Source organism: Coturnix japonica, chromosome 6 (assembly GCF_054131305.1).
Source record: "Coturnix japonica strain WE chromosome 6, WE-NBRP24, whole genome shotgun sequence".
Classification (NCBI taxonomy): domain Eukaryota; kingdom Metazoa; phylum Chordata; class Aves; order Galliformes; family Phasianidae; genus Coturnix; species Coturnix japonica.
In genome coordinates, this window is record NC_140668.1 from 24534703 (window position 1) to 24550612 (window position 15910).

Below are 15910 nucleotides of genomic sequence, written 5' to 3' on the forward strand. Positions count from 1 at the left end.
TTACCTCCAGCCCTGCGGCATTTCCCAGTGCCCCTAATCCCTGTGTGAGCGCAGGGACACGGCGTGTTTTGGTTTAAAACATCAGTGACGACAAGAAGTTAAACTATACAGTACTTCTTTAATGAATATTAACAAACTGCTTAAAAAAAAAAAAAAAAAAGGAAAAAAAAAACAACCCAAAAACAAAGAAACGCGGACAGAAAACTCGGTAGGAAGTTCTACATCTCTGATGCAGCATGAAGTTAGGATGAGCATCGGTCCCTCTTCCCTGGGCAGCAGAGAGGAAGGTCTGTTTGCAGCCCTGTGAAGCTGCACATGGAGCCAACCTCGGGGCCACCGAGTGCCCCAGCCCCGCGGCCAGGCGCTCTGCTCCTCCTCTGTGCTGGAGATGGAACTGGAAGCTTCTCACCACCTTTTAGTGTCCCCCATCTGCAGTGCAGGCACGGCCCAGCTCTGTGCAAGGTCCACCTGCCTAGACTTTCAACTTGTCCTATTACCAGCTCAGCACGCAGGCAATCTGCGGGCTGCTGTTTGCTAATTAGAGCTGGTTGGAACAACTCTGCTTGGCCCAATGGACAACCCAGGGCACAGGGGGGCTGAGACTGGACCTGCGCTGAAGCTGGAGCAGTATGGCAGGTAGTCCAGGACCACATCCAGCTGGGCTACAGCACTCAGGGTTGTAACACTCTGAGATCTCCAAACACGGAGAGGGGAAGGCTGGGAGCAAGGCAGCATGCACACCTTCAACCCTGAGGGCATCCAGCTGGCACCTCATGGGGCTCTTGGCCTCAGGAAGGCAGCAGAACCCTGCAGAGGAAAACACCTGAGGCTGCACCAACCTTGCTAGGGGAGGTTTATTTTTAAGTGATGTTTATACAAGAACTGTGCAAAACCTGAAAAAATGGAAGAGGTAAAGAAAGAGCAAAGGGGTAAATCGGGACTCCCGCAAGAGGGGAAAAAATAACTTCTCCTTTACCCACTGCTAACCTTCCCCTGGAGCCAACCCCACGGGGCAGGAAGGGTCCTCCTGATTTTTCTGGACAGAACTGGTTCCCCTCAGCAAATCAGGCACCCCAGAGCACCACGTGGGTTACCTGTGGAGATGGCTGAGACCATTCCTGAGGCTGTAGGCTCCTCATAGTGCTCACTTCACCCCTTAGTGTTCAAGCTGCGGGGACATCCCTATGCCCGACCCTGGAGGTATGCTCACAGCCCCAGCAGCGCAGGGAGGGAAGGAGCCCGGGCTTGGAGGTAAGTCTTCACAGGAGAACAAGATCCCTCTGGAGGCAGCTGGTTAATGCCATGCTCACAGCCAGGAGAGGAGACTCTCCTTGCCACACTCTCTGCAGCGTGTGGTGCTCAGTATTCTTCCCTCACTGCCAGCAGGGATGGGGATGGGCAGGCTTGCTCAAAACGATTCCCAAGTGTGACAGCCACCAGCTGCAGGAGCAGCAATGCCAAAGTGCATTTCGGAGGTGTGCAGCCCCACGGCTTTTCCCTTTCTATGCCCTAGAAAGAGGGGAGAGCAGGGGAGGTCAGGGCAGTCGATAAATGCGAATGGTCTGAAACGGTCCCCTCAAGTCACTCGTTTGAGTTTGGATTAATGACACTGGGAGAGCCCAGCACGGAAACCTGCTACGACCCCAGCGAGCAGCGCAGCCAGAGGGAGCGCCCTGCTTTGCTCCCAAGCATTCCCTGCAAGAGCAGTCACTGGGTGGGACAGGGAACAGAGGCTGCATGCAGAGGGCGGCCGAGCAGAGCCCTGCCAGCTCCCGGCACTGCAATGTGGGTACGGTGGGAAGCACAGTCCAGGGGACACTGGGCAGCTCCAGGCATCGCTTCCTCTCAGCACCTCCCTCCTCTCCTCTCCACTCTCTCTGAGCCTTTCACACCGTCCGTCAGCCCCTGTGCTACAGTGGGTACAGACCACGGAGGCCAGAGGAAAGCTTCCCCACTCACCAGACCTCCCCTTTCCCCCAGCGCTCCCTGGAGGCCACCTCCAGCTGAGGAGAGGGAAGGGGAGGCCGAGGCTCAGAGCGTCACATGCAAGCTGAAAGCCACCAGGGGCAGGAGGCTCACGGCAAGCAGGCGGCCACCTGGTACGCGCCCTCGGCCGTGTGCTGCACGCTGTGCTCCTGCAGCAGGCCCAAGTCCAGGAAGCGCTCCCCACACCACATGCACTTGTACTGCTGCTCGCGGGCGTGCACGCTGTGGTGCTTGTTGAGGTGCTCGCGCTGCTTGAAGGCCTTCTCACAGGAGGGGCACTTGTAGGGCTTCTCGCCTGTGTGCACGCGCCGGTGGCGCTGCAGGTCCGAGGCGTACTTGAAGCGCTTTTCACAGTCGGGGCACTTGAGGGGCTTCTCGCGGGCCGGGTCGCAGCGGTGCTGCACGAACTCGGAGGAGGAGAAGAAACGTCTCTCGCAGAGCGTGCACTTGAGGGGCTTCTCGGCGCAGTGTGCCAGCTGGTGCTTCTGCAGCGCCGAGGCCCGCTTGTAGGACTTGTTGCACACCGCGCACTTGAAGGGCCGCTCGGCGTTCTGCACGCACTTGTGCCGCAGCAGCTCTGAGGACTGGTTGAAGCCCTTCTGGCACACGTTGCACTTGAAGAGGTTCTCTATGCCGTGCACGTGCTGGTGGTACACCAGGTGCGAGGGCTGCACGAAGCCCTTCTCGCACAGGTTGCACTTGAAGGGCTCCTCGGCCTTGTGCGTGCGGCGATGGCGCATGAGCGCGTACTGCTGCTTGAAGCTCATCTGGCACAGGTCGCACTTGAAGGGCCGCTCCTCGCTGTGCGTGCGCTCGTGCTGCCGCAGGTCCGAGGGCCGCTTGAAGGCCTTCTGGCACTCCCCGCAGCGGAAGGGCCGCTCGCCGCTGGGCGTGCAGGGGTGCTGCAGCAGCTCGGACGACTCCTTGAAGTGCAGCTCGCAGACGTTGCACTTGAAGAGATGCTCCCCCGAGTGCGCGTACATGTGGCGCACCAGGTGCGAGCGGTGCTTGAAGGTCTTCTCACACACCGTGCACTTGTAGGGCCGCTCCGAGCTGTGCGTCCGTTTGTGGTGCACCAGGTGGGACGACTGGCTGAAGCTCTTGTCGCACAGCGTGCACTTGTACGGCTTCTCGCCCGTGTGGATGCGCTCGTGCCGGGACAGCTCCGAGAGGTGCTTGAAGGTCTTCTGGCAGATGGAGCAGCTGTAGGGCTTCTCCGAGGGATCCAGGGGCTGCGGGTGCTCGGCCTCGGGCGGCTTGTAGGTCTTCTCGCAGATGGAGCACTTCATGGCGTTGCCGTTGTGGACATTGTGGTGCTGCGCCAGCGAGGTCAGGAGGGAGAAGCCCATCTTGCACACACCGCACACAAAGGGCTTCTGCTCCACCTGAATGCACTGGTGTTCCAGCAGGTCGGTGGCCTGGTGGAAGATCTTCAGACACTGCGTACACTGGAAAGAGCGGTCATGGCCTGGCAAGCACTGGTGCTCATGGGGGTTGGAGAGGTGAGTGAGGTCGTGGCCGCACACCCCGCATTTGTGGGACGGCTCCCCAGCCTGCAGCGGGGCGTGCTGGTGGTGCTGCAGACCCGGGTCCGGCTGCAGCAGGATGCCGTAGACGGCACAGCCCAGGGGGTTGTCGGTGGTGCTGGGTGGGATGGAGTGTTCCGGGAGGGCGGTGGTCCCGGCGTGGTGCTGCTGCGGAGGTGGTGGCGGCTGCTGCGGTTGCTGCTGTTGCTGCTGCCAGCTTTCTGACATGCTTGGGAAAAAGAAACAGGGTTTTAGCAGTGACAGCTTCAGCTTCTCGGTCAGAAAGGTTCAAGTAAAAATAAAAATCAAAAGCATCCAAGATTCTGATTCCCTGCACCGATCCCGAAATCGAGGACAGGAAACCCAGCCCACAGCCAGGATCCTGGGGAGTGAGGAGGACGAGATGCCACGGGCTCCTCCTTGGATCTGCAGAAGTTCTTTGTGTGTTCCGGTCTTTTGTTTGGCTTTTTCTTTTTCTCTTTCCTTTTCAAAGAAAGAAGGAAGGCAGGTAGAAGCAAGTGCCTTGAAGACAAGAGGAGGCCCTTCTCTGTGCTGGCTGCGATGCAGGCAGTGCTCACACGCAGGCAGGGTGTGAGATGCAGCGCAGGGAGCAGCTCGGCCTGCAAGAAGAAGACAGTTCACATCAGATCTCAGAGGACAGCCAGGCAGCTCTCCAGTCAGGTGAGCTTGTGGCCCACTTTGCAAACTCTCCTGCAAAGCACCTGGGAGCTTACGGAGGGGAGCTGAGCAGAGCTGGAGCACTGCATGCTGCTGGCAGCAGCCAAAAACTCAGTGTAGAAACAGACCCTGCTTGGCCAACACAGCCACAGGTTTGCCTGGTAAGCTCTTACACGAAGCAGCAGAGGCTGCTTCAGTCCCCATCAGGCCTAGGATACAATAACAGGGTGAACACATCCATCCGTTTCTCTGTGCAGGCTGAGTTGTGCTAAATGCTGTGCAAAAAAAGCTACCGAGTGAAATGTTACAAATACCAGGGCAGATTCCCACCATAGCAAGGCAGTTCCACCAGTCCCAACCTCCTCCTGAAGCTCCAGCATTGAGCACATCAACCTCTGACAGAGCCAAGGGAGGGAGGTACCCATGAAGTTTCCCCTCTGCCTGTAGGAAGAGCCAGAGAAGACGTTACCCTGCCTGCAGAGAAAGCAGGACCTGCAGGCATCAGGCCCAGCCCCTTGCCCCAGATGTACTGCTTGGCCTTACTGGTTCTTCTCACAGATAAAACCCAGTACTGACCAAGAGAAGAGTTAGATCCACCGTCGAGCAGTGGGTACAAACAAGTGACAAGACACTTCAAGAGCATGGATGTGTCCATGCTTTGGCAAGAGGCAGCAGCAGGCACTGCTGGGCCACAACCCACATCCCCTCAGTGCCTCTGTGCTACAGGGACAGGGCACTGCTTTGTCCTGCAGCACAAACCCGAGCAATACAGCACCCAGAGGCCCAAGTGCCAGGCTGGTTTCCTCCAGGACCTCAGTCCTTTAGTGCTGACACCTGGAGCAGACGCTGCGGGCAGGATACAGCCCTGCCCCCTCAACACCCTGCAGGGACGGGGCATCACTTTGTCCCCCAGCACAAACGTGGGCAGCACAACACACAGAGGCACCGATGAGCCGGGCCGGGGTCCTGCCAGGATCTGGGAGCTCAGCTCTTCTGCTCTGACACCCGGAGGAGGAGCTGAGGGCAGGATGCGGCCCCAATGCCCCCAGCAGGAGCTCCAGCCGCAGCCCGGGGCTCTCGCCGTGTGCTGACCCTGCAGCACGGGCCGGGCTCGGGGAGCCGTCCCATGGCAGCGCCATCCCCGCGGGATGCGGCATCACCCCATCCCGGCATCACCCCATCCCGGCATCATCACCCCATCCCGGCATCATCACCCCATCCCGGCATCATCACCCCATCCCGGCATCACCCCATCCCGGCAGCCGCCCGTACCGACCTGCTTCACCGGGACCGGCTCCGTGTCCCGCTCATCCGTCGGCAGGCACACCCGGTCGGAACGGCGGCACTTCCAGGCCGGGCTCAGCGGGCGGCGAGCGGCTCCTCGCCCGGTGCTCCCCGCGGCCCGAGCCCACCGCCGGGCCCGCCCCGCCCGCGTTCCGCCGCCCCCATGCACGGGGGGCAACTTCCCGCCGGCCCGAGGCCCGCACAAAGGCCGCTCACCTGCGGCGGGAGGCCCCGCTCGGGCCGCTCAGCTGCCTGCGGGCGGGGCCGCGGCCTGCTCGCTCCGCCCGATCCCCGCGCTCGCTTGGCGGCGGCGGCGGGCGGCGGGGCGGGGAGGGCCGGGCCGGGCGGCGGAGCGGAGCGCAGGAGGCGGAGCGCACCCGGAGCACGGCGCCCCCTGCCGGACACCGCCCGCAGCGCAGCGCCGCCATGAGCGCCGCTCTCGTGGGGTACAGCAGCTCCGAGGAGGAGGAGGAGGAGGAGGAGGAAGGAGGAGGGGGGTCGCGGGGCAGGTGGGTGTGATGGGGCAGGTCGGTGTGATGGGGCAGGTCGGTGTGATGGGGCAGGTCGGTGTGATGGGGCAGGTCGGTGTTATTGGGCAGGTCGGTGTGATGGGGCAGGCCGGTGCGGGGGGAAACCGACGCGCTTCTTTGTGCCTTGCAGCCGCCGCCTGCCCGTCCCCGAGTCCGTGCTGGCCATGTTCGAGGAGGAGCAGGAGCAGCGGGACGACAGCGCTCTGCACGGCGGCCGCGTGCGGTGCTTCCCCCACGAGCGGGGCAGCTGGGCCACGCACGTGTACCTGCCGTGTGCGTGACACCGGGACGGGACTGGGGGGGCGCCGGGACGTGGGTGGGCTCCGGGCGGCCCGAGCTGGGGGTGCGGGCGGCCTAGAGCAGGACTTGGAGCTCAATGGGCCGCACGGTGCCCCCCAACCTCGGCCGTTCTGCCTGCCCCGCAGACCAGGCCCAGGAGGAGTTCCTGGAGCTGCTGGAGCTGCTGGTGTCCCACGCTCGCACCTACGTCCCGTCCGTCACAGCCATGGAGGAGTTCCATGTCAGCCTGTCGCAGAGCGTGGTGCTGCGCTACCACTGGATCAACCCCTTCATGCAGAGCCTCAAGGAGCGCCTGGCCTCCTTCCACAGGTGGGGACAACCCCAGGGCAGCGGCTGTGGGCCTCTGCTCACACTCTTTAGCAGGGCCTGGGTTAAAAAGGACCACAGTGCTCACCCAGTTCCAACCCCCTGCTGTGTGCAGGGTCACCAACCAGCAGCCCAGGCTGCCCAGAGCCACATCCAGCCTGGCCTTGAATGCCTGCAGGGATGGGGCATCCACAGCCTCCTTGGGCAGCCTGTTCCAGTGCATCACCACCCTCTGTGTGAAAAACTTCCTCCTAATACCCAACCTAAACCTCCCCTGGCTCAGTGTTGGGTTGTTTTGTTTTATTCCCCCTGGCTGAAACAGTTCCTTTCTCACTTCAGGTTCTTCTGTGTGGCTGACCGAGTGAAGGTGTACACCAACCAGAACAAAACCAGGTGAGCCAGCAGAGGGGCACAGTGCCAGGCAGGTGGGAGCTGCCCGTGCCATCCCACAGCACGGCAGGGGCAGAACCATCTCAGGTGGAGGGTGCCCCATCCCAGTGACTGAAGGTTCAGCTCTTTGTCCAGCCCAATTTCACAGCGCTCCAGGCTGCATCTGTTTTTAGCTCCTCCATCAGCTCTCTGCCAGCTGTTATTGTCTGTGGGGACTGAACCTCGGGCTGCAGAATTTCAGCCTTCTGAAGGTAGGAGGAGGGACGTGTTCCCGACGTGGCCCGAGGCGGCCTTTCAGCTGCGGTTGGGTGATGCTGCAGCTTCACATCCACGCTGCACATCGCTGTGCTGATCTGGTTGGCTCTGGCTGCACAGATCCCTGTGCCAGCTGAGGGAGTGGGTGGGGGAATGAGCAGCCTGGGGCCAGCAGAGCAGGGACCACCTCCTTTGGCAGCAACAACAGCTTATGCTGATGGTGAAATTGCAGCTTCAAAGGGCTGCAGACAAACAGCTCTGACAGCGCGAGCTCACCTGGGTGCCAGCTTATAAGCCTGATGGCGCCTCTTCCAGCTTAACACAATGAAGCAATTTAAAATGCCAAAGCACATTAAAGAGAAAGGTGATTAACGTTATGAAAAGCTGCTGAATCTGATGGGAATGGGAAACCACATCGGTCATGGGCAGGAGGAAGCAGCTCTTTGAGGGAGACTGGTCCTCACGTGGTCACACACACAGGCATATGAGAAGCATCACCACAACAGTCCTCGTGAGGAACCTCTTTGTCACAGCACTTCCCCATCCACGCTGCTCTCAGCTGGTGCTTTGCAGCCCCTTCCTCTCCACCGTACAACTCCTGTAGTAACCTCCATCCTCTCGAAGCCGTACTGCCCTTGTGCAGGGCACGGTGCTCTGCTGAGGTACTCACGTGTGTCCTGGTCTTTGTTTAGGACCTTTGTGGGTTTGGAAGTCTCTACTGGACATTTCCAGCTGCTGGAAATGGTCTCGGAGGTGGACAAGGTTATGGAGGAATATGACCTCCCCGTATTCTACAAGGTGAGGCCTTTTCCTGCTGCTCTGGAGGTGCTGCCTGGTTCCTTGCACCATCCCCAAGCCTCCTTTCATCCTCACGACCCAATCCTTGCTTTATCTCCAGGACCCGTCCTTCCACATCAGCATGGCCTGGTGCGTCGGGGACCTGAGGGGCAGCCTGGAGGGGCAATGTCTGCAGGAGCTCCAGGTGTGTCCCTACATGAACATGGGGGAGGGCCAGAGCAGAGGGAGGCTGCTTCTGTGAGGCAAACTCAGCTTGACTTAAAGAAAGGAGACTTTGGGATTGGGAGTGGGGGGAGGAAGGAGCCGCTGTCGTGTATTGCAGCTACAAACCTGCTTCTGGCTCAGCTCAGAGATGGAGCTGCTGACATCCCCCCAGCAGCCGGCCCACCCGCCCTCCTCACACTGACTCCTGCCCCTGCTCTTGTTTGCCAGGACATTGTGGACACATTTGAGGACTCTGCTCGCATTCTGCGTGTCCAATGGGAGCAAATCCGCTGCAAGTCGGGCAACAAGTTCTTCTGCTTCCCCCTGAGGTAGGAGCCGACGGGGCCGTGCATCTCACAGCCTGAAGGTCAGCAAAGAGACAATCCTGCAGCACAGCTCCCAGCGCCGTCACACGCAGCTCTGTGGTCTCCGAGTCTGAGCTGTGGGCTGAAGAACCGTGTTCCCGCAGCACATTGCTCGCAGCACAGCAGGCGGGATGTGCTGCAGTCAGCACTGCCGGCTCCGCTCACAGCTGCGAATTCTGCTGATTTTAAAACAGAAAGGGGAAAAAAAAACCACCAACAACAACCAACCCACCCAACCCGGCTGTGACGGCCGTGGGTGCTGGATGGTTGGGAGCGGGGAGCTCGCGTGGGAAGCGCTCGGAGGCGGCTCGTCTGGCACAGTTGGAAGCGGCTCCGTCATTGTCTGAGCGCTGAGCTCAGCGCGGAGCATCCCGGCCTCACAACGAGCACGTTGTTGGTGTTAATGTCAGTGCGGGCCGCGCTGCTCCGCGCTGCGCTGTCACGGTGAGAACAGCAGGGGGCAGTGCCAGCTCCGCGTTCCGGGCCGGGGGCGGCACGGGGGGGTGGTCAGTAACACGGGCCGCTCGGTAACACGGGGCCGCTCGGTAACATGGGCTGCTCGGTAACATGGGCTGCTCGGTAACACGGGGCTGCTCGGTAACACGGGGCTGCTCGGTAACACGGGGCTGCTCGGTAACACGGGGCCGCTCGGTAACACGGGGCTGCTCGGTAACACGGGGCCGCTCGGTAACAAACACGGGCTGTTCGTGCGCTGCCCGGGCCGGACTCTGTGCTCGGCAAAGCTCCGCTCTGCGCGTTGTTCCGTGCGCCGCCTCCATGTTTCGTGCCCCGGTTGTTGCCGCAAGGTCCTTCCGGGCAGTAAATGCATCTCACGGCGCTGTGTGTGTCTCTGATGTGCCCAGGACACTCAGCTCACGTTCCCGTCCGGTCACATCCCGTCTCCCGTCCCCCCGTTCTATCGCAGGGGGCGCTGCTCGTGGCGCTGTCACCTGCCGTGATCGCGTCTCTCCGCCCCGCCCCCGCCCCGCCCCCGCCGCCCCCGCCCCGCTGTGTCGGCCGGGCAGCGCCGTGCGGAGCCGAGCGGTGTCGGAGCGCGGAGCACATGGGCCGCGCCTGATCCGCACACAAAGGCGGCCGGTGCCGAGGGGCAGCGCCGCCCGATGCTCCGCTCGCAGCCCCCGCTGGTGGCGGCCGGGCCCGGGCCATGAGGGCGGCGTAGCTCGGGATGGCGGGCGGCGGGGCGAGGCGTGAGGGCGCCCCCTGCCGGGCGGGCGGAACCCTCGTGCTGCTGGCGCTGCTGGGAGCGGCCGGAGCGGAGCTGAACGCGGAGGTGAGAGCGGGGAGCGGGGAGCGGCCGGGAGCGGGGAGCGGGGCCGGGCCGCCGTGACACGGGAAGGGCCGCGGGGCCGCGCGGAGCCGTCGGTGCCGTCCCCGCCCGCTGAGCGCCGTGTGCCCCCAGGCATGGCTGCGGCTGTACGGGTACCTGCCGCCGGGCAGCCGGCAGATGTCCACCATGCGCTCCGCACAGATCCTCTCCTCGGCCCTCTCCGAGATGCAGAAGTTCTACGGGATCCCCGTTACCGGCGTGCTGGACGAGGAGACCAAAACGTGAGCTCGGCCCCGTGCTCCCCTCGCTCTGACCCCCGTCCCTCCTCTCCCCAAAGCGGGGTCGGCCCTTTCTATCCCGGTTCGGTGTTTGTGCTCCGTCACTGTCCCCGCGGGGTCACGAGCCCTGCCCGCCCCCAGCAGCACAGCGGCTGCGCCCCCCCATTGCCGTGACCCCTCTGGGTACTGTAACCCCTCTGGGTGCTGTAACCCCTCTGGGTGCCGTGACCCCTCTGGGTGCCGAGCCCTGAGCCCCCCGCCCCCCCCAGGTGGATGAGGCGGCCCCGCTGCGGGGTCCCGGACCAGTTTGGGGTGCGGATGAAGTCCAACATGCGGCGGAAGCGGTACGCGCTGACCGGGCGGCGCTGGAGCCAGAGCCACCTCACCTTCAGGTACACAGCATCAGCAGTACCTGCCCTCAGCACAGACCCTGCAGGTCACAGCCCTGAGCAGCTCCGCTCTGTGCCCGCAGCATCCAGAACTACACGGAGAAGCTGGGCCGCTACCACTCGTACGAGGCCATCCGCCAGGCCTTCCGTGTATGGGAGCAGGCCACGCCGCTGGCCTTCCAGGAGGTGCCCTATGAAGACATCCGTCAGAAGCGGAAGAAGGAGGCTGACATCATGGTGCTCTTCGCCTCGGGCTTCCACGGGGACAGCTCCCCTTTCGATGGCGTCGGGGGGTTCTTGGCCCACGCTTATTTCCCTGGCCCAGGGATGGGGGGGGACACACACTTTGACTCGGATGAGCCCTGGACGCTGGAAAACACGGATGTGTCGGGTGAGCTGGGGCTGAGGGCTGGGCCGGGTGGTGCTGGGGGCAGCCTGGGGTGTCCCTGGCAGCTGGAGGGCATGGCACAGGGCGGTGAGAGTGTGTGAGTGGGGGTGCTGGGAGAACAGATTCTATGAGGGCAGCGTGGACGGCTCTGGCTTCCTGCAAAGCATCCCTGTAACAGGGTGCAGGGAACCCCCTGTGCTGGGGTCATGCTGATGGTGCCTTTCCCCACAGGGAACAACCTCTTCCTGGTGGCTGTGCACGAGCTGGGGCACTCGCTGGGCCTGGAGCACTCCAGCAACCCCAGCGCTATCATGGCTCCCTTCTACCAGTGGATGGACACAGAGAACTTCCAGCTCCCCGAGGACGACCTGAAGGGCATACAGCAGCTGTACGGTGAGGAGCTGCGCTGGGATGTGGGCTGGCAGGGGGACATGGGTGCTGTGCCAGCTGTGGGGCTGGGTGCTGGGTTTTGGAGCCTCTGAATGGGGAGGAGAAGCACTGTAGGTTGGCAGATGTTCCATACACCCTCTCCTGCTCTGTGCAGGTACCGCGGATGGGCACCCTCAGCCCACCAAGCCCTTGCCCACCGTGACACCTCGGAGACCCGGCAGGCCGGACCACAGACCCCCCAGACCACCTCCACCAGGGAAACCAGAGCGGCCCCCAAAACCTGGCAACCCAGATCGACCCGACCAGTACGGCCCCGATATCTGTGATGGGAACTTTGACACGGTGGCGGTGCTGCGGGGAGAGATGTTTGTGTTCAAGGTACCATCCATGACACCTCCCCTTCCCTCTGAGCCCATGTCCACCCCGGGGTCTCTGGGTGGAAGGGGTACCCCAGCACTTTGCCCATCCCCAGGGCTCTGTCCCTGTGTGTCCCTGTGCTGTGCTGATGCTCTGCTTCCCACCAGGGCAAATGGTTCTGGCGGGTGCGGCACAATCGGGTGCTGGACAACTACCCCATGCCCATCGGGCACTTCTGGCGGGGGCTGCCTGGGGACATCGACGCTGCCTACGAGAGGCATGACGGGAGATTTGTGTTCTTTAAAGGTGAGCAGGGCAGCTGGAGATGGGGCGATGGGGCAGGGAGTGCCCCCACATCATGGCCAGAATGCACAGCTGGGCAGCGCAGCCTCACCTGCTTTCTCCATTTCCTCCCATTCAGGCAACCGGTACTGGCTGTTCCGTGAAGCCAACCTGGAAGCTGGGTACCCGCAGCCCCTGACCAGCTACGGGCAGGGCATCCCCTACGACAGCATCGACACTGCAGTGTGGTGGGAGCCAACAGGGCACACCTTCTTCTTCCGTGGAGACAGGTGGGTGCTTCTGTTCCTCACCTTGGAGCGGGGGCAGTGTGCGGTGCATGGATGTGGGATGATAAGCTGTTGGCAGATGGCTTTCTGGGCCGAGGACTGACAGGAAAGCTGGAGCACCCTGTGCTGCCTGCAGCTGTCAGAGGACTCCATGTCTGTGCTCACCATGTCCTGCTGCCTCCCACAGATACTGGCGCTTCAATGAGGACACGCGCTCAGTGGACCCTGGCTACCCCAAGCCCATCTCGGTCTGGGCGGGCATCCCCCCCTCGCCTAAGGGTGCCTTCCTCAGCTCAGATGCCTGTAAGTAGAGAAAGGTGGGCAGGAGGGGTGGGCAAAGGAAACGCAGCCACCCTGCCCAGCAGCTGCCTGTGACCGTAGTGGGCCCCAATGGGATGCTGTGGGCATGATGGAGGCAGAGCCTGCCATTCTCTGCACTTTCTGCTCTCCATCATGTGGGAGCTGTGCCTGGATGCAGCCACTCACCCATCTTTCCCCTCCCCTCTTCCCCAGCCTCCACTTACTTCTACCGAGGCACAAAGTACTGGAAGTTTGACAACGAGCGGCTCAGGACGGAGCCGGGCTATCCCAAATCCATCCTGCGGGACTTCATGGGCTGCAATGTGGAGCTGGTCCCAGAGCCCAGCCCGCCACGCTGGCCCGACGTGGACCGACCGCCCTTCAACCCTGACGGCGATGAAACACCACAGGATGATGGCGACGAGGAGGAGGAGGAGGAGGACGAGGAGGATTACGGTGAAGGCGGCCGCGAGAAGGGCGGTGACGTGGACGTGGTGGTGCAGATCGATGAGTACACGCGCACCATGAGCGTGGTGATGGTGCTGGTGCTGCTGGTGCTGCTGCTCTGCATCCTCGGCCTCATCTATGTCATCGTGCAGATGCAGAGGAAGGGCACGCCCCGAATGCTCTTGTACTGCAAGCGCTCCTTGCAGGAGTGGGTCTGACCCCCGCCTTCCTCCCTTCCCCCCACCACCATGGTGCTAACAATGAGCCCGCCCCACCCTGCCCTCCCCAGCGGCGTATTTATACACAGAGGTTGGTCCCGTTCCCCTCCTCCCTGCGCACGCTGCCGCTCTGGTCTGGCTCCAGGAAGGAGGGACGCTGCCTGGCTCAGCCCCATGCTGAGGGCTGCCCAGAGCCCTGGGCCTGAGTGCAGCTGGGTGCCACAGCACAAGGCCTGGGGGGTGGGCGAGGAGCTGGGGAGAGTCATGGTCCCCCCAGGCTGGAGGTGCCCCTCTGTCTCTTGGCCTCCCCAGTCGCCTTGCCCTGCCTTGCCTGCCCCAGCCCAGCTGCATTCTTCGGTCAGAACTGTGGGCACTGCTGGTGCGTGCGGGGCAGAGGGGTTCTGTGCTGCCCACCCGACATAAGGAGCTGTGGGCACCTGAAGCACGAGGCAAGTGGGGGCTGAGCGTGGCTGGTGGTAGAGGACAGTGCAGGTGGGAAATACAGTGCTGAGCAATGGCGCTGAGCTTGCAAACCCCATCAGAGAGGCAGGCAAGGGGCCGAGCCTCCCCCCATACCCCGTGCACGAGGCCTTTGGGTGGCATTGGGTGTGATACCGCATCCATCCCCCTGCTCAGCTCAGCCCCCCCTTGCTTTGGCTGCCCACAGACCTGCTGCAGTCAGAGCCCCCCAGGAGCCTTGGTTCCCTTGGCAGTGTTGCCTCCCCCAGCCCCGCGGGCAGGGCAGTGGGCACGGCCACCTTGTGCTTGTATTAAACGGGTCGGGTGCGTGGAGCTGTGGTGCCATCCTTGGTGCAGGGATGGGCTGACGGGTGGGTGTCATTGGGGGGATGCTGTGCTCAAGGCTGGGTGGGGGCTGCGGGGATCGGGGCTGCTGCTGGGGCCGCTGCCCCCGGGCTGCCGTTGTGGGGGTCAGTGAAGGCGGCCCGGCGGCAGCAGCAGACAGAGCCGCCTTTCAGGGGCTCCCGCGGGAACACAGCCGCCTTGTTCTGCGCAGTGTGGCACGGGGGGGCTGCGTGCTCCCCCTGCAGCGCTGGGCTCTGTGTGCTTTGCCCCCTGCCCCTGCAGCACGGCGGCTGTGCGGGGGGAACAAGGGCACGGCTTGTTGGGGAAGGTGGAAGCTGGAGAAACGAACTGCTAGAGATGGGAGAAATAATGGTAGGGCTGGGAGAGATCAGATCCAAGGGCAGGAAATTGGCTTTATCCAAGGAAAAAACGCTGCTCAGCTCACAATGGGAAGGAAAGCTGGCAAGGCGGCAGACGTGGCTCTGCCAGCAAAGCCCCGGCACGAGTGGGGCGGCTCCAGGGGGGCTCAGCAGCCCCACCTTCCCCGTCCCCCATCACCCCTCGGTGGGGGCACAGACCCCTCGGCTGGTGCTGCCGGGAGCTGCTGGGAAGGGCCCCGCCTCCCGTGCGGCTGCCGCGGCCGGAGCGGATGCAGAGTCCATCAGCATGACGTGCGGAGCTGGGGGGGATGGATGGAGCACGGCCCAGTTCCCGCAGGAACGAGGGCGGAAACAGCCCGGCCTGACCCTATGGAGCGTGGGGGTCTGGGCTGCCCCGCGGGGAGCAGACCCCAACCCTTATCCTCTTCTGACCTCCACCCTGCCCAGCCCCCAGCATTATCGGACCAGGACCGGCAGAGCAGGCACCGTCCCTGAGCTGCTCGTCCCAGCGCCCCCAGCCCTGCCGACCCCAGAGGGAGGGGACCGCCCCCCACCCCCAGTTCAGAGGGGACGGTTCCATGGTGCCTGTGGCCAAGCAGGAGGGACGAGGCTCCCCCACCCTCTTGGGCCCAGGGCTGGCACAGCGCCGAACAGAGCTGCAGCCAATTCCCAACACCGAGTTACCCCACGCTGCCATTCCTCTCTTTACTTTAAAGGAGGAGGGGGCTGGCGCTCACCCCACTTCCCTGGGCTGCCATGCACAGCACTGGGGAGCCCCATGGTGGGGGACACCCTCCCCCTGTCCCTGTCCCCGCCTGCTGGAGCCGGGCAGAGCCACTCGAGCACGTGCTCCATTGCCTGGAACTCAGAGCAGCACTGCAGCCCAAGGACACAACAGCACCGGGGACAAAGAAACATGGGGAAAGGTGCCCCAGGTGGCTCCACTGCATTGATTTCCACCTGCCTGGCCCCGCTGGGTCACTGCTCTGGGCTTTGCTCTCCATTTCCCCCCTATTGATGGGGGCTGTGCAGGGAGGCGGTGATGGCAGCCCTCCGAGTGCAGCCCGTCTGATTTAGCAGTTATGGCTCAGGCCCAGGAAACCGAAACAAACAAACGAGACAAACCCCACAGCAGTTCCCTCGCAACACAACGCGTTTCCCCAACGCTCTGCAGCCCGGTGCCAGAGCCAAGGACCCCCCCATGCAGGCCCTGCATGTACCCCATGTGCCTGACCCACATCCCCCAGCACGGCGGGACCCCAGGGCTGACCCCGGCCCAAAGGCGCGGAGGCGGCGGCAGGACGTGCAGCTGGGAGCTGCTGTGTTTCCCATGGCGAAGCCTTTCCCACAGCAGCTGTGCTTTTCTCCTGGGGGGGCTCGGTGGGGTGCAGGGCAGCCACCAAAGCCCGGTGCCCTGAGTGGCTGCACAAGGATGCTGGTGGCATCTCCGTCCTGGGGCAGTGTCTCACCGCTGCTTTGG

The 15910-nt window shown here is 62.9% G+C and overlaps 3 protein-coding genes across 6 annotated transcripts; 2 read left to right on the forward strand and 1 right to left on the reverse strand.

The window, feature by feature from the left end:
• Positions 1-98: 98 nt before the first annotated feature.
• ZNF319 (zinc finger protein 319) lies at positions 99-5606 on the reverse strand. Its single transcript, XM_015873693.3, has 2 exons — positions 5467-5606; positions 99-4132 (listed from the first exon to the last, which is right to left on the reverse strand). The coding sequence occupies exon 2, from the start codon at positions 3738-3740 to the stop codon at positions 2076-2078; it is 1665 nt and encodes a 554-aa protein (XP_015729179.2). The 5' UTR covers positions 3741-4132; positions 5467-5606; the 3' UTR covers positions 99-2075.
• On the forward strand, positions 5279-9459 carry USB1 (U6 snRNA biogenesis phosphodiesterase 1). 4 transcript variants are annotated; one of them, XR_014947460.1, is made up of 8 exons: positions 5279-5983; positions 6020-6055; positions 6135-6277; positions 6430-6613; positions 6950-7003; positions 7948-8053; positions 8154-8237; positions 8486-9459. XR_014947460.1 is itself a non-coding variant. In XM_085550994.1 (8 exons), the coding sequence occupies exons 3-8, from the start codon at positions 6169-6171 to the stop codon at positions 8588-8590; spliced, it is 642 nt and encodes a 213-aa protein (XP_085407120.1). In that variant the 5' UTR covers positions 5885-5983; positions 6020-6037; positions 6135-6168; the 3' UTR covers positions 8591-9459. The 4 variants fall into 4 exon arrangements, 2 of the variants coding, with proteins under 2 accessions (XP_085407120.1, XP_085407121.1); XM_085550994.1 differs by having other exon boundaries at positions 5885-5983; positions 6020-6037; XR_014947461.1 differs by lacking the exon at positions 6020-6055 and having other exon boundaries at positions 5324-5983.
• Positions 9460-9611: 152 nt separating this feature from the next.
• Positions 9612-14038, forward strand: MMP15 (matrix metallopeptidase 15). Its single transcript, XM_015873684.2, has 10 exons — positions 9612-9913; positions 10043-10191; positions 10458-10580; positions 10661-10968; positions 11197-11358; positions 11510-11733; positions 11880-12018; positions 12134-12284; positions 12469-12584; positions 12795-14038. The coding sequence occupies exons 1-10, from the start codon at positions 9809-9811 to the stop codon at positions 13244-13246; spliced, it is 1929 nt and encodes a 642-aa protein (XP_015729170.2). The 5' UTR covers positions 9612-9808; the 3' UTR covers positions 13247-14038.
• The last annotated feature ends 1872 nt before the right edge of the window (positions 14039-15910 follow it).